General features: G+C 49.0%; 1 protein-coding gene and 1 non-coding gene across 3 annotated transcripts in view; one reads left to right on the forward strand and one right to left on the reverse strand.

Moving 5' to 3' along the window:
* RTN1 (reticulon 1) overlaps positions 1–22,113 on the forward strand; it is a 91,080-nt gene that overhangs the window by 46,723 nt on the left and 22,244 nt on the right. The window contains exon 1 of one of the 2 annotated variants that reach the window (XM_015423082.1): positions 97–222. The exons of the other annotated variant lie outside the window; for it this stretch is intronic. Coding sequence (XP_015278568.1) covers positions 162–222 — 61 coding nt within the window. The 5' untranslated portion in view covers positions 97–161. Of the gene's footprint in view, positions 1–96; positions 223–22,113 lie in introns of those variants that run through there. 2 annotated transcript variants of the gene reach the window in all.
* Positions 13,973–14,044, reverse strand: TRNAA-AGC. Its single transcript has one exon. It is a non-coding gene; the product is annotated as a tRNA-Ala (tRNA).

The following is a 22,113-nucleotide window of genomic DNA, read 5'->3' on the forward strand; positions in this document are numbered from 1 at the left end:
GGGAGGGGGGGAGAGAAGGCGGCAGCCAGCGTGGTACCCCCCCCCCTCCGCTCACCTACTCGGTGCTTTGGAATGCTCCAGTGATAGCAACAGACCAAAGAAGAGGAGCCAGCCTGTTCCCTTCCTCTCTCTCTCTCTCTCTCTCTCCCCCCCTAAGCAAGATGCAAGCCAGTGCCGATTCCACGAAGATGGAGTGCCTCTGGAGCAATTGGAAAGGCCAGGGTATTTGATCTCCTGTCTGGTTTGGCATGCCTAGGGGGGAAAGGGGGAAAAAAAGAGATTGCATGTGTGTGTATGGGGGAGAAGGCATTGGAGAGAGCACGGGTCTGTTTTCCATCTCTGTGTTTTGTTTTCAACCACCTCTGGCAGCTTTGGGTTTTTTAAAAAAAAAAACACATTATTCACCCGAATGGGTCCTTTTCGAAGCCGAGGTGTGCCTTCCTCACTCCCAAGCGTGCCGTTCTGGGGGGGAAATGTAACGTCGCATTCCTCTCCCGGGGACAGTCTGGCAACCGTCCGCTCGCCAGCCCCTTGCTGATCTTTAACAACCACGAAATGATGAGCGCAATCGCCCGTCCCAGGGCTCAGGACGCAGCCTGCAGCACGGGCGTCCTCCCTCTGTTTGGGGCTTGTGGTCTCGGAGGGAGCTTTGGAGCATCCCTTTTTGGCAGGCGACACACCCATTGTGCACCGTCCGTCTGTTGTGAACACAAAGCCCTGTTGCAGCCGGGCAGGGGCTCCCTTGGCGTTGGTGGTATTTTGTCCCTGGCACATTATCCGTCCCCGTCCCCCCCATTCACTTTGCCAGTTGCCAGCGTTTGAGGCTTTCCGCCTTCCGAGCACGTTTGTCGAAGCCGTTCCCCTATAAACAAATAGCCGCCCCCTCCCAAACAGAAAAAGAAATCTGTGGTTTTTGATCATCTGTTGAACAAACAGATGGCAAAACAATAGAGGCAGTCCTTGGCGTTTATTTTGAACCTCGTCTGGTTGGGTGTGGCCGGTTACCTTCTGCCTTGGAGCTCCTATTCAGCCATTTTATGCAGACTTAAGGAAGAGCTAGTAGCAGCCCTCCTTTGTTTGGGTCCAGAGAGGGGGCACAACCTGACACCACGCCCCGTGTACATTTTGCGACGTTTTCTGTTCCGATGCCCTGTTTTGTTTCCAGACTGCTCCTTTTGATTTGGGCAAAATTGCTTCTCTTTGCTGTGAGCCTCGAACCAGTATTGTGAACGCTCTTTGTGGGGTCCGCCAGGCGTTGGGGCTATATCGGCGCTGACAGAAAGGGCCTTGGTGGTGTGCGCGCATGTGTTTGTGCATCTGTTCAGATGTAATTTCGTAATAATCCCAAAGCAGGATGCATCGCTGTTTTAACAACCAACGTGACCTTCCAGTCCTTTATTAAATCAGGTATTATTTTTTAGAAAGAAGAGACAAACAATTGTCACTTTGGCTGGGATGGGGTGGAGACTCGGGCATGTTTGCAAACACCTTGAGATTCTAAAGCTATCGTTTTTTTATTGCACGGAGGTTGTTTCTCTGCACAGTGGGAAACCAGAAGCAACCTGGTATTTGTGAGCTGGTCAATAACCTCGTTGGGTTTTTTGGCCGTATTTGGAGGAGAAGATCTCAAAAAGGTCTATGTTTACGTGCATAGTGATGTCAAATTTGCGAGATACAGGATTGCGCCTGCTGTACGAGGGGTTCTTTAAATCACACCGTGCCTTAAAATATTGCTTCTGTTGGTAGCAAGAGGGGAGGGAAAAGATTTGCTAAATCAAGCCACTGAATTAGCCCGGCTTTTTTTTTTTAATTTTAAAAAACGGATGTTCTCCTCAAGCTCTGTGCTCTGTGTTTGGCAAGGAAAGAAAAATATGGTGTTGTTTGTCCCCGTGGGTTTGCTCCACTGTTACCGTCTTGGTAATCAATAGCAAATATCGCTTAAAACGGATCGAAATGTCATAGCCCGCATTTAAATTGGAATGAACAGAGATGGGATCAGTCCTCAGTATCTGTTTACCTCCGTAGGACAATCACAGCATGAGGGGCTATTTTTAAAAATTAAGCATGCAGTCTGTAGTTGTAAGGATATGTTGGTAAACATCACGAAAGGCAAGAAGGAGGGTGGGGGAATCTTGGTTAGAAACAAAATTGCATTACATCTCATTCATAGGCGTAATCTTCGTGGGGGCGGCGGGGCTTCAGCCCCTGCCGAAATTTTCAGGAAGGTGCTCAGCCTCCCCCGGGAGCCACCCTTGCTCCTAGCAAAGCAATGCCTCTGGCCCAGCCCCAGCCCCCCCCCCCTGGGAAATTGGAAAGTCTACACCCTCGAGTCCACTGCACAAGGCAGGAAATTCACAAACACCTCTCCCTTCACACTGCCAGTGACCCCTGTTCCACACCCAGGAGATGGTTAAAAAACCTCCAGGGTCTCCAGCCAAACTGGCCGGAGAAAAATGGCTTCCTTACTCCAAAGTGTGGATCAGCATTTCCCTGGGCATGTAAGAAAGGGCCACGAGAACTAAGCACTGAGGCAACCCTTCCTGCCCTCCCTCTCATGATCTGCCTCAGTTCACGGAATCAGCATTGCTGTCAGATGGCCATGTAGCCTCTGTTTTAAAAAACCTCCAAAGGAGGAGAGCCCACCACCTCCCGAGGGAGCCTCTTCCACTGAGGAGCCGCTCTAACGGTCAGGAATGTCTTCCTAATGTTTAGCCGAAAACTCTTCTGATTAAATTTCAACCTGCTGGTTCTGGTCTGACCTGCTATAGGATACAGCATCTATTGTATTTATGTGACACTCCTTCTCTAAGAAGTGTGGTTCTTCCCTCCCTTCTTTTATCCTCATAACAACCCTGCAAGGTAGGCAAGGCTGGAAGATGATCTGTCTGGTACCTTTTAACCCATCCTTCCTCCAGGGACCTTCGGCACAACGTGCATGGTTCTCTCTTGCTGATTTTATCCCCACAACAATCTCACGAGGGAGGCTTGAATCAGACAAGAGTTACTGGCCCAGGGTCACTCAGCAGCTTTTAGGTCAGAGCAGGAACTCGAATTCGGTTCTCAGATTCTAACCTGGTATTTCTGACTCATACACCACACTGGCTCTTGATTGGCTCAAGGCCAATCAGTGACTGAGTGGGGATTCGAACCCAGGCTGTAACCACTGGTTTTACAGATGATGTAGGGAGTCAATGCTCCCTCGAAGCTGTGGGGTCTTGTGAGCTACTGGTATTAAAGTGATGAGTGAGCGATTTGGCTTCTGCATAAATGAGTTTGCCCTGGAACCATCCTCCTCCATCATGCCGGAGGCTAAAAAACTGTGAACTGGCTCACACTAACTCAGCTTAGAGGGAACACTGATAGGGACACATCTTCTAGGGTTTCTTCATTCTTATTGTTTTAGGTACCTTTACATTCCTTAGAAACTAACTTTAGAACAAGTAAAAATAAAAGTCCATAGAAATTGTACTGGGAAATGATGAAGGAAAATCTCTCCCCCATATGTGCCCCACGGAGCCTTGCGCTCATTGGAACAACACCTTCTGGTTGTCCCTGTCCCGAAGGACGTCTGACTAGCCTCAGCTAGGGCCGGGGCCTTTTCAGGCCTGGCCCCACCCTGGTGGAATAAGCTGCCATTTGCAATCAGGGCTCGGTGTGATCCACTGCAGTTCTACAGGGACTGTAAGACGGAGCTGTTCCACCGGGCTTTTAGTTAAGGCGGTCGGGCATCCAAATTCTTCCATCTCTCGGCCTCCCCTACCAGCAGCCCTGGCTTTCTCAGCAGAACATTTGCGCCAGTGGTAGTGTTTTGCCCTGGCGGAAGAACCGCTTACATCGGCGGAAACCACCAATGTTAGTGGAAAGGGTTTCCTGGGAATTTTCAGAATCAGAATTGGGCCGTTTCACGCATGATACAGCAGCAAAACCTCGGTTTGCCACCTCCACGTGCACTCAGCAGGGAGCAGGGAGCACGCCTGCTGTTGTCATTTGCCTGCTGATGTCATTTGGCATCTGAAATCACTCCACTTTCCAGTATATGGGACAGACGGACTCACATTCTAGCTGTATCTGAGGAAGTGAGCCGTGACTCATGAGAGCTCACACCCTGCCACAGATCTTGTTAGCCTTTAAGGTGCTCGAGTGGTTAAGACGCTGAACTGCAGGCTATGGAAGGTCAGTAGAGTCCAGCAGTTCGAGACCCGAGTGTGCCGCATGACGGAGTGAGCTCCCGTCTCTAGTTCCAGCTCCTGCCAACCTAGCAGTTCGAAAGCAAGAAATTGCAAGTAGATAAATAGGTACCACTTTGGTGGGAAGGAAACAGCGTTCCGTGCGCCTTGGGGTTTAGTCATGCCGGCCACATGACCACGGAAACGTCTTCGGACAGCGAGTGAAGGGTGGGGTATGAACCCAATCTCCTCCTCCTCCTCCTCCTCCTGCTGCCCTGCTCTGCTGCAAATTTTGTTAATCTTTAAGGTGCTCCTGGACTCTTGCTCTTTTCTGCTGCTACAGACAGACCAATGTGGCGACCCATCTTGATCTACAGACTGTTTTGACCTTTGATTTAACTTACAGATGTTGGGAGTGGGGACCAGTGTTCCCTCTAAGCTGAGTTAGTGTGAGCTAGTTCACAGTTTTTTGGCCTCCGGCTCACACATTTTTGTCTTCACTCAGGAAGGAGGGCTCCAGAGCAAACTAATTTAATGCAGCAGCCAAATCACTCACTCACAACTTCAAAGCCAGTAGCTCACAAAGTAGAATTTTTGCTCACAGGACTCCACAGCTTAGAGGAAGCATTGGTGGGGGCAGCATCTACGTTCACACTGCCCTGCCCTCACACAACAGACACACACAGAGGAAAGGGATTCTGTCTTTATGCGAGGCAAATTTACTTATCTATTCACTTAATTCATTTGTAAAAGGTAAAGGTTCCCTTGCTTGACAGCCAGTCGAATCCGACTCTAGGGTTGCAGTGCTCATATCCGTTTCCAAGCCGAAGAGCCAGCGCTGTCCGAAGACATTTCTGTGGTCATGTGGCCGGCATGACTAGACACCGAGGCGCACGGAACGCTGTTACCTTCCCACTGAAGTGGTACCTATTTCTCTACTTGCAATTTCTTGCTTTCGAACTGCTAGGTTGGCAGGAGCTGGAACTAGAGACGGGAGCTCACTCCGTCATGCGGCACCCGGGTCTCGAACTGCTGAACTACCGACCTTCCACAGCCTGCAGTTCAGCGTCTTAACCACTTGAGCCACCGCAACTCCTAATTCATTTGTACCCCGTCTTTATTCCCAATGGGAACCCAACGTGGCTTATATAATCCTCCTCTCCTCTCCTCCATTTTATCCTCACAACAACCCTGTGAGGTAGGTTAGGCTGAGAGTACGTGACTGGCCTAAGGTCACCCAGCCAGCTTCCGTTGCATGAGCGAGGATTCGAACCTGGGTCTCCCAGACACTGGTCCGACACTGTTAACCACCACACTACACTGGCTCTCACACGCAGACGATGCACCCAGGGCTGCTGATGGATTGTTGCTTCTTCTCCCCCCTCCCCCAACTGCCCCCTCAGAAGAATCTTGGAAGAAGAGCAAGATATAGATGCAACATAAACAAATGGCAAATGACTAAATTGATGTTAGCATCTTTTTGAAAATTAGAAACTGACACATTCTGACTAAGCCAGGATTGAGCTTAGTCCGGCACTGCTTGGCATGTGATGTTTAGACATGTGCTAACATTTTGGCAGCGGACTCAACGGCAGACAGGAGCGCATCTCCAATGATGTCATCCTATCGAGCGGTTAAGCGCAGATTGCCGCTTGCCAGGGCGTGACTGCTCAGTTGTCATTTGGATGGGGTCTTGTACGGTGGCAGTCTTTCCCTGGGTCACCATCTTCAGTTGCGATTCTGTTATTGGTACTGAAAACCACTGACGGAATTTTAGAAACCAATCAGATCCGTAAGACGGCCCCCTCCCACCGACCAACAGCAAACATTTGATCATAAAGCACCAAAAGAAAGCCAAAAAACCCCAGAAAACGGTATCAACGCAATCATAAAAACTGTAATACCCTGCAATTTAAAGTAAAAAATAAAAAGCAGTTGGCAAGAATCCACAAGGAGCAGAGAAATCAACTAGGAGAGCTGTTCAATAATTACCAAATGTCCCCCGGAGTAAAACAGATTCAACAGTTTGCAGTGCCAAAAGATAGGTTTCCTGAGGCAGGGAGTTCCAAAGTCTGGGAGTGCACAGCTGCAAAAAACAAAACAAAACGCAAACCCCCCACATCATACATACTCACCAACAGTGTTCTCTCTAAGCTGAGTTAGTGTGAGCTAGCTCACAGTTTCTTAGCCTCCAGCTCACACATTTTTGTCTTAGCTCAGGAAGGAGGGCTCCAGAGCAAACTAATTTATGCAGGAGCCAAATTGCTCACTCACAACTTTAATGCCAGTAGCTCACAGAGTAGAATTTTTGCTCACAAGACCCCACAGCTTAAAGGGAGCATTGCTCACCCGTCTCACATCTCTTAACCTGGGCGTATGAAGGAAAACTAATTCCAGGTGATCTTAGGGCACAGACAGGCCTGGGTGTAGGAATCAGCTGCCTCTGGTGGTGGTGAGCTCCCCCTCCCTGGCAGTCTTTAAGCAGCGGCTGGACAAATACTTGTCAGGGATGCTCTAGGCCAGTGATGGCGAACCTTTGAGAGACCGAGTGCCCAAACTGCGACCCAAAACCCACTTATTTATCGCAAAGTGCCAACACGGCAATTTAACCTGAATACTGAGGTTCTACTTTAGAAAAAACAACTCATACATTAACTTAAGATGATCCAAACAAAGTAAGGAAAGCAATCCCAAATGCTTTCATTGACTTAAAATTATTTGGCAGAGAATTCGACACATTAATGATGGTCTGGGCCTGGCTGGGGCGATGGCACGCGTGCCCACAGAGAGGGCTCTGAGTGCCACCTCTGGCACCCGTGCCATAAGTTCGCCACCACTGCTCTAGGCTGATCCTGCATTGAGCGGGGGGTTGGACTAGATGGCCTGTAGGACGCCTTCCAGCTCTGCAATTCTATGATTCGAAGTCCCTTGGGTATTCTGGTCCTAAGCTGCTTAGAGCTTCAAAGGTCAACACAGGCACTTTGACCTGGGTCCAGCAACACAATGGTAGTGGGGACAGGTGAAAATATAACATGAGCGAAACATGATCTCCTCTGCAGACCCCAGTTAAAACCTTAGCAACTGCAGCTTAGTACCTGTAGCTCAGTACCGGAGAGCTTATTTTTTTCATGCAAAAAGTCCCCGGGCTTGTTTTTGTTTGTTTGTTTGTGGGTTGACTCCCCAGCACCTTCAATTAAAAGGCTCAGGTGGTGTGAAAGATCTCCACCTGAGACCCTGGAGAGCCTCGGCCAGTCGGAGTAAGCAATACCGGCTCTGATGGACTGATGGTCTGATTTAGTAGAAGGCAGCTTCGTGTGCCGGGAGGGGGCCGTGGCTCAGCAGTCGAGCATCTGCTTGGTATGCAGAAGGTTCCAGGTTCAAACCCCAACATCTCCCGTTCAAAGGACCAGGCAGTAGGTGATGTGAAAGTCCCCTGCCTGAGACCCTGGAGAGCAGCTGCCAGTCTGAGTAGACAATATTGGTCTTGATGGACCAGTGCTCTGACTCAGTATAAGGTAACTTAGTGCGTGTGTTCATTTTGCAACAGAGGAGGAGGAGGAGGAGGAGGAGATTGGATTTATACCCCGCCCTTCACTCAGAGTCTCACAGGGGCTTACAAACTCCTTTCCCTTCCCCTCCCCACAACAGACACCCTGTGAGGTAGGTGGGGCTGAGAGAGCTCTGACAGAAACTGCTCTTTTTCAAGAACAGCTGTGCCAGAACTATGGCTTGCCCAAGGTCATCCAGCAGGTGCAAGTGGAGGAGTGGGGAATCAAACCCGGTTCTTCCAGATTAGAGTCTGCGCACTTATCCACTACACCAAATTGGCTTCTAAGCATTCTTCGAAAGCAAAGTGTTCTGGGTTTCAAGCTTTGACTTGAAGTTTCAGGGTTTTAGCCTTCTCAAAGGGGGCTGGGGTGGCGGCAGAGAAGCCAGTGATTTTCTGCTTGGCTTGGGAGCTTTTGATATTTGCTGTAAACTCCCCATTTCCATTGGACTCTACTGATTCCCTTGCCAGGTACCTTCTTACCTGGCTTCATGAAGGTCTGTCTCAAATAGACTCCACCCCTAACCTGTTAGGCACCACGTCCTTAGTTCCAAGTCTCCTCCCAAAAAGGTTTTAGGGTCTCCTCCATTCCAGACTAGGGGCCTACTGGGTATGGGACCCACAGAACGGCAAGCATGTGACCAGGAGTCATGTGACAGGATGAAGGGAACTACGGTTATGACCTCACCAGTGCCAAATGCCATTCACCCAATGTGCTTCCATGCCAGGATTTGAACCCGGGTCTCCCAGATCCTGATCTGACACTCTGCCCACCAACGCTCCCTCTGAGCCGTGGAGTCTTGTGAGCAAAAATTCTACTGTGTGAGCTCCTGGCATTAAAGTTGTGAGTGAGGGATTTGGCTACTGCATAAATTAGTGTGCCTCTGGAGCCATCCTTCCTGAGCTAAGACAACAATGTGTGAGCCGGAGGCTAGAAAACTGCGAGGCAGCTCACACTAACTCAGCTTAGAGGGAACACTGCTGCCCACTACATCAGAGTGGTTCTCAAAGGTTCCTCCACCATGTGGACTCGGTCCCCACAACCCGGTAACATTTGGTCTCCCGCCCTCCACAATCCGCTCCTGGCTTGCAACCAGGAAGTGCCTCTGTGTGAGTAATTCACACAGGAAGTGCCTCTGTGTGAGTAATTCACACGTTGAGTTCCCAGCTGCAGGAAGTGGAGGTGGCTACAAGCATAGTTGGCTTCAAGAGGGGATTGGAGAAACATATGGATCAGAGGTCCATCACTGGCTATTAGCCACAAGGTACAGATGGAATATTATGTCTGGGGCAGTGATGCTCTGTATCCTTGGTGTTTGGGGGGGGGCAACACTGGGAGGGCTTCTGAAGTTCTTGCCCTACTGGTGGACTTCCTGATGGCACCTCTTTTTTTGGCCACTGTGTGACACAGAGTGTTGGACTGGATAGGCCATTGGCCAGATCCAGCATGGCTTCTCTTAGGTTCTTATGTTTGGAGCAGTGATGCTCTGTCTTCTTGGTGCTGGGGGAGGGGCACAGTGGGAGGGCTTCTGGAGTTCTGGCCCCACTAGTGGACCTCCTGATGGCACCTGGGTTTTGGCCACTGCGTGACACAGAGCGTTGGACTGGAGGGGCCATTGGCCTGATCCAACATGGCTTATCTTATGTTCTTACATTCTTAGTGTGCCTAGACCTCATACTTCCATGCGTCAAGTTAGATTTTCTCCCCCCCCCTCCATAGTACACATCATGGGCCATTTAGTTTCTCATTCATCCGTTTCAGAGTGGACTGTTTAGCACACTTTGCAGTCTTTCGTGAATCATTACCATCCTGAATAATTCAACGTCATGCACAAACTCAGCCATTTGAACTATTTAAATAGCACCTGGTCCAGGATTGAACCTTGGAGACCGGAGCTCGCTTGCTTCTGTTGAGATAACTGTCTAGTTACTCCTACCTTCAACTTCCTGTCCCTTAATCAGTCACATGCCCTGTCCATTTATGACATGACTACTAAGTCTATTGTGTCACCTTTGGTAAAAGGCAGCCTTTTGGAATTCCTTACATACATGCCTGCTGCGTGGTTGTGTAGTCCCTTTGTGAAATGTAAATTTTGACAAGGCTGATTTTGACAAGTGCTGGTTCTCTGTCTCTCAGGCAGTCTTGGCCTTCCTGTATGTTTAAGAAGCCTATCTTAAATAATGATCTTCACCCATTTTCTTCAGGTACATGAACACGTGAAACTGCCTTATACTGAATCAGACCTGTGGTCCATCAAAGTCAGTATTGTCTACTCAGATAGGCAGTGTTGGCTTTCCGGGGTCACAGGCAAAGGTCTTTCATGTCACCTCCTGCCAGATCTTTTAACTGGAGCTGCTGGAGATTGAACCTGGGACCTTCTGCATTCCATGCAGAAACTCTACCACTGAGCCACTAACGGGCCTGCAATTTCCTGGCTCCCTCTTGGATTTTTTAAATATGTGTGTGTGTGTGTGTGTGTGTGTGTTTGGATAGAGGCCAATTTTATCAAGAAGTTGCATGTTTTTGTTAGGAGCGCAGACTCTAATCTGGGAGAACTGGGTTTGATTTCCCCACTCCTCCACATGCAGCTGCTGGTGTGGCCTTGGGTCAGTTACAAGTTTTCTCAGAGGGGTTCTCTCAAGGACAGTTTTCGAAAGAGCTCTCTCAGTCCTACCTACCTCACAGGGTGTCTGTTGCGGGGAGGGGGAGGGGAAGGAGATTGTAAGCCGCTCTGAGACTCCTTTGGGTGGTGAAAGGTGGGGTATAAAACCAATCTCCTCCTCCTCCTCCTTTTCTTCTTCTTCTTCCTCTTCCTCCTCTCTGAGGTATGCCATATGGCCTTGCTGACTTGTTACTTTTTTAATGCATTGATTAACCCAAGATCTTCATCGCCTCTCAATCTGTCCTTGTTACCTCTACTGGGATGAGGGCCAGTGCCCTGAAGCTCAGTCAAGAGAAGATTGAGGGGCTGTTTGCCAGTACAGAGCAAGGAGCCGTCTTATTCTGGACTAGGAATAAGGCCTATTGTGGAAGTAAATACAATGGGTGCTAGAAAGAAGCTCTGGGAGAGTGCCAAGGCCGTGGGCACTCAGAATCAAGTTGCCATGGCAACTTCAGCAGGGTATAAGAACACAGAGTCCACCATTTTCTCCAGGGGAACGGATCAATGCCATCTGGAGAGTAGTTGCAATTCTGAGTGATCTCCAGCCCCCACCTGGAGATTGGCAAAAGTGGTTCCCCATTACAGAATGGCTGGTTTGGACGGCAGAGTCAATGGCATTGTACCTGTCTGAGGCCCCACTCATCAGAAGGCCCCAAGTTCAATCTCTGGTGTCTTCAGTTAAAGTGTCAAGGAAGAGGAGGAGGAGATTGGATTTATACCCCACCCTTCACCACCCGAAGGAGTCTCAGAGCGGCTGACAAACTCCTTTCCCTTCCCCTCCCCACAACAGACTCCCTGTGAGGTAGGTGGGGTTGAGAGAGCTCTTTCGAGGACTGCTCTTGAGAGGACAGCTCTGAGAGAACTTGTGACTGACCCAAGGTCACACCAGCTGGCTGCATGTGGAGGAGTGGGGAATCAAACCTGGTTCTCCCAGATTAGAGTCCGTGCTCCTAACTAGTACACCAAACTGGCTCTGATTCTCTCTCAGCCAGGCTTGGACTTTTGTCTAGTTACTCCTACTCTAATGTGAAAGATCCTTATCTGAGACCCCGGGGAGCGATTGTTAACCTGAGCAGGCAATACTGACCCGGATAGCCTGATACAATATAACGTAGCTTCATATCCATTCATGCATCTATGTTCAGTGGCTGACTATTTATGCCTTTGTTTTGCTGTTTTTTGTGGTGATTGTGCTGTTCTGTGGTGCTCTGGTTGTGTGGAAACTATTATTGCCATTCTGGATTGTGTTGCAATTTTACTGTGAATGGCTGATTGTCTTGTCACGGTCTTCTTTTAGAAATGCATTTGTTCTGAGACACCTCAAGTGACTGTGTCCTGGAAAGCTATCAAGAAATAGCCGAGTAAAATCAATAGGTGGGGCCCATGGCTTGGTGGTAGATCATCTGCTTGGCGTGCAGAAGGTCCCAGGTTCAATCCTTGCCATCTCCTGTTAAAAGGGATCAGATAGGATGTGATGTGAAATACCTCTAGCTGAGACCCTGGAGAGCCACTGCCACTCTAAATAGAGGGCTCTTTTTGTAGAAAAAGCCCAGCAGGAACTCATTAGCATAATAGGCCACACCCAGCAGCAGGAACTCATTAGCATATTAGGCCACACCCCTGACAGCACAGCTCATTAGCACATTAGGCCGCACCCCCATGTTACCAGAAGTGTGGTTCTCCAGCCACACCCACCTTTTGCTTCTTGTTCTGTTCACCTTGTTTGTTGTCAAAACCCAGGGCCTTTTTTTGTAGCAGGAACTCCTTTGCATGTTGGGCCACACACCCCTACTGTAGCCAGTCCTAATGAGTTTCTGCTGTTGGGTGTGGCCTATTATGCTAATGAGTTCCTGCTGGGCGTGGCCAACTTGGGAGCCAGCCGGAACTCCGTTCCTGTGCGTTCCTGCCCCAAAATAGCCCTGATAATACTGACTGTGATAGTCCAAGGCTCTGATTCAGTAGAAGGCAGCTTCGTGTATATTCATACAGCTTGTTTTTATATTATTGGTGGTGGAGAGTGCCGTCGAGTCACAGCTGACTTACGGCGAGGGGTTTTCAAGGAGAGACGATCAGAGGTGGTTCGCCATTGCCTGCCTCTGCATGCCTTGGAGGAATTCCCATCCAAATACTAGCCAGGGCTGACCCTGCTTAGCTTCCAAGACCTGACGAAATCAGGCTAGCCTGGGGCTATAGTACTTCGCTTTCATTGTAAACGGGGCTCTGAAGCGGTGGCATAGAAATATCAAAATACATGAACATCTGAAAGATCATCTGCACCTATGCGAGCCAGCCTAGTTGTTAAGGACTTCCAGTGAACCCCTGCTCTAGAGACACCCCTTGCCTTCAGATATGGGACAGAGCCTTCTCTCTGGTGGCACCCCTGTATTGGAATGCCCCGTGCTGGCATTTCCCTTCCAGCTACAGTAATCAGGCATCAGCTTTGCTTCTGTTTTAGAACCTTCTTTGTTTACCCACAGTCTTGGCAGCATTTTGCTTGGAGGCTTGTAATGCCACTCTGTTTTTAGCTGTTGCTTTATTTAGCGGTGATTTGGTTTTATTGCGGTGATTGTTTTAAATTGGTGGGTTTTTTTGTAAGCCATCTTGAAAACCAACTGGCTGAAAGGCAGGGTGTATACCTTTTTTGTAAAACCAAATTTAAATACAGCTTGCCTCTCTCTCTCTCTCTCTCTCTCCAGCGCCTGCCATGAAAATTGATGCAAGCAATTTATTAGGTTTCTCTCTTTTCTCCTTCAGTCCTCCTTTCAGATCTTTATCTTCTAACAATCCATTCTCTTCCTTGGCTGGTTTCCTGCTTCTGATGAATATACAGAAATTTTTATGGCTCGCTTTAATGCTTTTTGCAATATGCTCTCCTCCCAGTTCCTTGCCTAGCTCTTCCTCTTGAAAGGGTATGCATTGAGAGAAGATTCCAGAAACACATTGTGCGCATCAGGGAAAACCACAGCAGGCTGGAGCAGAGATGTTTTTTTGTGCAGTAGTCGCAGTGTTGGTGTGTCAAGTGTTCAATGTGAATTCGAGGACTGTCACGGAACCTTTGCCAGTGAATATGATTACAAAGAAACAGAAGTCTCTGAAGTTGCTGCTGTGTCACATGAGCGCATGAAGCTGCCTTGTACTGAATCAGACCCTGGGTCCATCGAGGTCAGTACTGTCTACGCAGAATGGCAGTGTCTCTCCAGGGTCTCAGGCAGAGAAGAGTCCTTAACATCACCTACTACCAGATCTTTTAACTACAGGTGCCGGGGATTGAACCTGGGACCTTCTGTATGCCAGGCAGGTGCTCTACCAATGAGCCACGGTCCCCCTCCCTAGTAAATGTGAAGACAGGAAGCTGCCTTATACTGAGTCAGACCATTGGTCTATCAAGGTAATTCTTTCCCATCACCTTCTGCCTGGCCCTTTCAACTGGAAATGCCAGGGATTGAACCTGGGACCTTCTGCATGCCAGGCAGGAGCTCTACCACTGAGCCATGGTCCCCCTCCCTAGTAAATGTGAAGACAGGAAGCTGCCTGAGTCAGACCATTGGTCTATCAAGGTCAGTCTTTCCCATCACCTTCTGCCTGATCCTTTTAATTGGCGATGCCGGGGATTGAACCTGGGACCTTCCGCATGCTAAGCAGATGCTCTACCACTGAGCCACAGCCCCTCTTTACAGCTCTCCAGGGTCTCAGGCGGAGGTCTTTCACATCACCTTCTGCCTGGCCCTTTCAACTGGAAATGCCGGGGATTGAACCTGGGACCTCGTGCATGCCAGGCAGATGCTCTACCACTGAGCCGCTGGCCCCTTCCCATAAAGTCCTTAGTCTGTGGAGAATCTGTAGCTTGTGCAGGATCAGTCTCCTACTCAGGAAATGATTTCTGGGACTAGGCTTTCCTTGTTTTCCAGTGGCATTTTCAAGAGATAGCCTTGAACAATAATGTTTATGGATGTAAAGAAGAGCTTACGATGGTTTCTTCTGAGCAAGAGCAAGAGTCCAATGGCACCCTCAAGACTAACGAAATTGGTGGCAGGGCAGGAGCTTTCGTGAGTCACTGCTTGCTTCCAAGATGGGTAGCCGTGTCAGTCTGTAGTTTCTGGTTGGTAGCCATGTTGGTCTGCAGTAGAAGAGCTAGATTCCAGTCCAGTGGCACCTAAAAAACCAACAAGATTACTAGGGTAGAAAAGAACAAGAGTCCAGTGGCACCCTAAAGACTAACGAAATTTGTGGCTGGGGGGGAGCTTTTGTGAGTCACCACTTGCTTCCAAGATGGGTAGCCGTGTCAGTCTGTCTGTAGCAGGAGAAAAGAGCAAGAGTCCAGTGGCACCTTAAAGACTAACAAAATTTGTGGCAGGGGAGGAGTTTTGGTGAGTCACGGCTCACTTCTGTGGAGATACATCATGATGGATACTTATGGTAGTCAGCCCATAGCAGTAAAAAAAGAGCAAGAGTCCAGTAGTACCTTAAAGGCTGACAACATTTGTAGCAGGGTCGGATCTTTCATGAGTTTCTGCTCACTGAAGTTAGTCTTTAAGGTGCTATATTGGCATTGGTTTCTGTGCCCTGCTTTTCTCTACCCTAAGGAGTCTCAAAGCAACTTACAATCACCTTTCTCTTCCTCTCCCCACAACAGGCACCTTGGGAGGCAGGCGGGGCTTGGACAGTTCTGAGAGAACCGTGACTGGCCCAAGGTCACCCAGCAGGCTTCCTGTGGAGGAGAAATGAGGAATCAAGCCCGATTCTCCATATTAGAGTCCACCACTCTTTACCACTACACCCATGCAGGTCTCTGCAAGCAGAAAATGATTTTACAATAGCTGGCTGGAATCAGGACCTTGGACAGCTCCTAGCAGTTGCAGCAGTTGCTGTTAAATGCCGTGTCCAGTAGCCCTGTAGAGACCCGCAAGAGTTTCAGAAAATAAGCTTTCGAGAACCAAAGCTCCCTTCCTCAGACACAAGTGGGAACGGAGATCAGGGAGTCTTTTTATCCAAGTCAGAAGGTGGGAGGGGTGTTATGACACATACTTGTAAAGGAGGCAGACATGCCATGCATGTTGTAATGAGTTTGATCAAAGCACAGGAGAAATGCTTGGGGGGAGAAAATTATCATCTGTAATGAGATATTGAGTGGGGGGGGGTTCCCCATTGTTGGAACTTGTGAATTTACTTCTTATTGTTAGCCATTCAGTCGTGTTCGACTCTTGGTGATTCTAAGGGCCAGCTCTCTCCATGTTTTCTGATCTCGTACTGTTTCTTTGAGTCATTCCATGCTCAGGCTGGTGTTGACTTATATGGTGTCTAACCACCGTGTTCTATGGCAGCCTAGTTTCATTTTGCTGCTAACAAATCCAAGCATAATTGCTCTTTCTAGCGATTTCTTCTGCATGACGTGGCTGAAATAAGTCAGTCGCAGTTTTGTGATTTTTCCTTCCAATGGCATGTTTGCTTTTATGCGCTCCAATAACGTGCTTGTGTGTTACCTTTGCTGTCCAAGGAATGCGCGGGAGTCTTTTCCAGCACCAATGAGTCGATTTCCCTTCCTGTCTTGCTTCTTCACGGTCCAACTTTTCATTTTTAACTGTTAAGTGGATTAACTAAAGTTCAGCAATTCTGCATTGTCATTTCCCCTTGATTTTTTGTTTGCTTGTATATTTGAGTGCTAAGAAAAGGACCAATCAATATGTGATGGACAGTTCAGAGATTGGTTTCCCCACCATTTTAAAAATGAAAAATGTCTGCAGAAAGCTGAAATCGAGAGCGGAGGACGGGTGGGGACAGCAAGCCGGTTCGATGCGTTCCCTTCCTTCTGGTTGCTTAACTTGCCCCCACACCCATTTCCCCCCCACACCTGAGAGAAGATACAGGATTTGCCTTCTGAAGTTCTTTTAGGAAAAAAAGATAACTAAGGAGAGGACATGATGGAGGTTATAACGTTAGGCACAATGTGGAGAAATCAAATACAGAGAAGCTTTTTCTCCTTTCCATATAATACTAGAACGCAGAGTCGCCCAGTGAAATTGCCGGCGGCAGATTCATAATGCTGCGATTTGGATGGCCTAGGCTAGCCCAATCCCATCAGATCTTAGAAGCTAAGAAGGTTTGGCCCACGTTAGTATTTATGTGGGAGACCACCAAGGACGTCCAGGGTTGCTACGCAGAGGCAGGCAACGGGAAATCATCTCTGAATGTCTCTTGCTTTGAAAACCTTGCTCCCACATCCAAGTCAAGTCACAGCCAACTTATGGTAACTCCATAGGGTTTTGAAAGCGAGAGATGAATAGGGGAGGTCTGCCGTTGCCTGCCTCTGCAGAGTGATCCAGGAATTCCTAGGCGGTCCCCCTTCCAAGTCAATTTGCAGCCAACTTATGGCGAAACCGTAGGGGTTTCCAAGGTAAGAGACGTTCAGAGGTGGTTCGCCATTGCCTGCCTCCGCGTGGCATCCCTGGACTTTTTCGGTGGTCTCCCATCCAAGTACTAACCAGGGCTGACCCTGCTTAGCTTCCGAGATCTGCCAAGGCCAGGTTACCCTGGGCCGTCCAGGTCAGGGCCCTGTTTATTTATTTACCAAAACAAATATCGATTAAAACAGCCACACTCTGCACATCGATTGTGCATGTTTCTTCCTTCCCCATTCAGCCTCTGAAATGGTGATACGGGGAGTCACAAAAGCTTTGTGGATTCAATGCCGTGGGGCACCAGGGAGGCTTCTATGTGTACGGGGCAGGCGATATTGTCCCCACGTCCCTCTTCTACCGACATGGCCTCTTAGGTCAGGGAAGGCTCTGCTGGCTGAAATCGAGGGGAGCGGTGGCGTAGGCAGTTAATGCCTGCTCAGTAACATCATTCGAGCAGCCACTATGGCTGTTCGAGTACCACCGTGGTCGAGGTGAGCTCTCAACCCTCGTCCCAGCTCCTGCCCACCCAGCAGTTCGAAAGCAACTTAATTGCAAGTAGATAAATGGGTACCCACCCGTAGTGGGGTGGGGGGCACCCTGCCTAGCGTGGTGGTTGAGGACGACGGTGACGGCGGCAGCGGCGAGACATCGGCTCCAGAGGACGGCATGGCATGGTGATGCGACGGCAGCGGCGGCGGCGAGCGGGCGCAACCAGAGGAGCGATCCCTGGTGGCTGGACAATGAAATATCGGGTGGCCGTCGTCGAGGAAAGGGCGCGTGATGACGCTGAGCGCCGGCACAGCGGAGCTGGAAAGGACGTGGCTGAAGCCGGAAGGAAGCAGGAGTCGCGCGCCTCAGGAAGAGAGAATTACCACCCAGCGCCGAAAAAAGAGCACCCCGCCAATACCGGAGCCAACGGCAAAAGAAGACCAGCACCAACCACCACCATAGGGGTGCTGGTAGGTTCCCCCACCCCAAAATGTGTGTGGCCCTAGTTAGGAATAAAAATGGTGACTAGCACCGACCTGTAAGCCGCTCAGAGACCCCCTAGACAAGGGGGTTTGGGCGGGATATAAAGTCGAATGTAAATAAATAAATAAAAAGGGGGGAGTCTGATGTTACGTGATCCTCCATCCTTGCTACATTCCCCCCACCCTGGAACAAGAGGGCATTTTGTTCACGTTCATACCTGTGATTCCTAGCACTGACTATTTGGAGTTCTCAGGAGGCTGTGTGTCACAGCGAGGAGTCTGAAAAAAATGGGCATTCGCAAGCGTCGTTGGGCTTTGTGGTTCATAGGGTGCAAATCGTTATCATGGAATCATAAGGGAAGGGCTGGGGTAATTCCCACCAATTCTCCCACCTCGCTGCAGACCCCCGATTCCCCCCTCTTGCTGTTCCTCAGGACAGGGGTAGCATCAGCGTCTCCTAGAATTATAGAATCGTAGAATCACAGAGTTGGAAGGGGCCAGACGGTCCATCTAGCCCAACCCCTTGCTCGATGCAGGATCCGCCTAGAGCATCCCTGAAAAGTGTTTGTCCAGACACTGCTTCAAGACTGCCAGGGAGGGGGAGCTCGCCACCTCCCGAGGCAGCCGATTCCACTGGTGCACAACTCTTGCTGTCAAAACGTTTCTCCTAAGATCCAGCCGGTACCTTCCCGCCCTTCATTTAAACCCATTCTTGCGAGTCCTCTCCTCTGCTGCCAACAGGATCAGCTCCCTGCCCTCCTCTAAGTGACAGCCCTTCAGATACTTCAAGAGAGCCATCATGTTCCCCCTCAACCTCCTCTTCTCCAGACTGAAAATGCCCAAGTCCCTCAGCCTTTCCTCACAGGGCTTGGTCTCCAGGCCCTTGATCATCCTCCTAGCTCTCATCTGCACCCGCTCCATTCTGTCCGCATCCTTTTTGAAGTGAGGCCTCCAGAACTGCACACAAGACTCCAGGTGTGGCCTGCCCAATGCAGAGTACAGGGGGACTATGACATCTTGCGATTTGGATGTTATTCTTCTGTTGATACATTATATTTGCGGCTTTGACCAGGCACTGGTCTTCTTCGTCTGCCAACAAATTGGTGGCCACCCAGTTTTTAATTTCATTGAAATAAAATAGCTACATTTGAGTCCATAGCGTCCCTCATTCTGACTCGTATCTGATGAAGGGAGTTTTGACTCTTGAAGCTCATACCCCCAAAATTGTGTATGATGCTACTGGGCTCAAATCTGCCTCTTCTGCTGCAGATCAACATACCTACCCTCTGAAACTTATGAAATAAAATGTTATTAAAGTCAGTTACATAGCTTTAAAATCTGAAACGAAGCCCATTTCTGATACGTGCTGATACAATACAAATCACTGGAAAGGCTTCAGTGTACTGTAGTGGTTTAGTTTGGTGTAGTGGTTAAGAGTGCGGAATCTAATCTGGGAGAACTAGGTTTGATTCCCCACTTCTCCACATGCAGCTGCTGGTGTGACCTTGAATCAGTCACAAGTTCTCTCAGAGCTGTTCTCTCAGAAGCAGTCCTCGAAAGAGCTCTCTCACAGGGTGTCTGTTGTGGGGAGGGGAAGGGAAAGGAGATTGTAAGCCGCTCTGAGACTCCAAATGAAGGGTGGGGTATAAATCCTTCTATATATGGGATGGGCAGTTCCATGAAACTCTCAAGGTATACAATTTTGCATTGTTAGAGAATATTCCAAAACATCTAATGTGTAAATTAAAATTAGAGGGCATTATTTTTGCCAGCACAAATCTTAGTCGTTTCCAGAAAGAAATTGGGTAGACCTCTGTCAGTGATTGAATGAGGTTTACTCAACATGGGTCACTATTAACCGGCATCTTAAAACAAAATCCCCACCCTCCAAAAAATGTTAATTATTTTTCTAACAAGGTTCCATTTTGTTAGATTCTAGGTAAAGTGACTGGAATTAAGTAATGTAGAAGTGCATGGTCGTGATGAATCAATGCCAGCGGTGGAGGTACAGATTGAATTAAGTGTTATGCGTTTGGTTTCTGTGTATTGGCGAAAAATCAGAATGAGTTGCGTCCCACGGATCTGTTCTGTTAACTTCGGTGTCTAAGGAGCCTTTCCCCGGGTGCTTGCAATTACAGAGGTGTAATTGCTGTAGCAAGGTCGAGGCCAAGCCGCTTGGGGAATCTGTTGTTTCTGTTAACACGGGGGAGTAAAAGATGCATGATCTCACTCTTTGTAATATTTTGATATGTCAAGTACCAAAAACAAACACACAAAACATCTTAGCCAGGCTTCACAGGGAAACTCCACATATCCCCATGTTGCAAGAGGATTGTCCCAAACAAATTCAGAGATCCAACCCCCAGGCCAGAATAGCCAAGGAATTACATGGAAGCCAAAACAACTAGCAGAATATTCAAGGGGTTTGCATGCCCCTAGGTTGATGCTTAGGAGGGGCTGCAGCTCCGGGGTGGAATACCTGCTTAGAACACAGGAAACTGCTGTTGGTCCATCAATGTCAGTATTGCCTGCTCAGGATGGCAACAGCTCTCCAGGGTCTCAGGCGGAGGTCTTTCACATCACCTACTGTGGTGGAGAGTACTGCTAAGTCACAGCCAACTTATGATGACCCCCGTTAGGTTTTCAAGGCAAGAGATGAGCAGAGGTGGTTTGCCTTTGCCTGCTTCTGCATAGCAACCTTGAACTTCCTGGGTGGTCTCCCATCCAAGTACTAACCACGGCCGACCCTGCTTAGCTTCTGAGGCCTGCTGAGATCGGGCTGTCCTGAGCCATCCAGGTCAGGGCAGATGAACAGAGGTGGTTTGCCTTTGTCTGCCTCTACATAGCAACCTTGGACTTCCTGGGTGGTCTCCCATCCAAGTACTAACCACGGCCGACCCTGCTTAGCTTCTGTCGGGCTGGCATCTACTTCTGTATGCAAAACAGGCACTCTTCCAGCTCACCACAATGCCAATCCCACATCCCGAAGGTCTCAGGATCACAACATAAGAACATAAGAGACGCCAATGTTGGATCAGGCCAAAGGCCCATCCAGTCCAACACTCTGTGTCACACAGTGGCCAGAAATACCAGTGCCATCAGGAGGTCCACCAGTGGGGCCAGGACATTAGAAGCCCTCCCACTGTTGACCCCCCCCCCAAGCACCAAGAAGACAGAGCATCACTTGCCCCAGAGCCCCTATCTATACCTTGTGGCTAATAGCCACTGATGGACCTCTGCTCCATATGCTTATCTAATTCCCTTTTGAAGCCGTCCATGCTTGTAGCCGCCACCACCTCCTGTGGAAGTGAATTCCATATGTTAATCACTCTTTGGGTGAAGAAGTACTTCCTTTTATCCGTTCTGACCCGACCGCTCAGCAATTTCATGGAGTGCCCACAAGTTCTTGTATTGTGAGAAAGGGAGAAAAGTACCTCTTTCTTTACCTGCTCTTTCCCATGCATAATCTTATAAACCTCAATCATGTCACCCCTCAGTCGTCGTTTCTCCAAGCTAAAGAGCCCTAAGCGCTTTAACCTTTCCTCATAGGGAAAGTGTTCCAACCCTTTTATCATTCGAGTTGCCCTTTTCTGCACTTTTTCCAAAGCTATAATATCCTTTTTAAGGTGTGGTTGGTTTATACAGGGCCATTATGATATTGGCTGATCTGTTTTCAATACCCTTCCTAATAATCCCCAGCTACTTGTCCTCTCCGGCCAAAAGGTCTTCAGGCAGCACATCTAGGATGGATCTTCCTTTGCAAGAACCCTGGAGAGCTGCTGCCTCTCAGATCCGATAACGCTGGGCGAGAGGGAACAGTGGTCTGGTTCAGTGTAAGACGGCATCATCTGACATGATTTCCCACTTTTGCCTAAAACAAACATGAAGCCAAACTTCGGGGGAAAGCCTGAGGAATCTCTAGGGAAATGTCTCCAGTTTGGTGTAGTGGTTAGGAGCCGGGACTCTAAGCTGGGAGAACCGGGTTTGATTCCCCACTCCTCCACATGCTGCTGCTGATGTGACCTTGGGCAAGCCACAGTTTTCTCAGAGCTGTCCTTGAAAGGGCCGTCCTCAGAAGAGCTCTCTCAGCCCCGCCTACCTCGCGGGTGTGTCTGTTGTGGGGAGGGGAAGGGAAAGGAGTTTGTAAGCCGCTCTGAGACTCCGAGTGAAGGACGGGGTATAAATCCAATCTCTTCTTCTTCCTCTTCATGCCCATCAGGTCTTGGGAGAAGAGAGACATTTGGAAAATGGAAGAGGAGAGTTAATGAAACCCAGAATAGAAAGGGGTGGGGGAATATAGAAGAAGAAGAAGAAGAGATTGGATTTGCACCCCGCCCTTCATTACCCAAAGGAGTCTCAGAGCGGCTTACA

Source organism: Gekko japonicus, unplaced genomic scaffold, assembly GCF_001447785.1.
Source record: "Gekko japonicus isolate JY-2015 unplaced genomic scaffold, Gekko_japonicus_V1.1 scaffold345, whole genome shotgun sequence".
NCBI lineage: Eukaryota > Metazoa > Chordata > Lepidosauria > Squamata > Gekkonidae > Gekko > Gekko japonicus.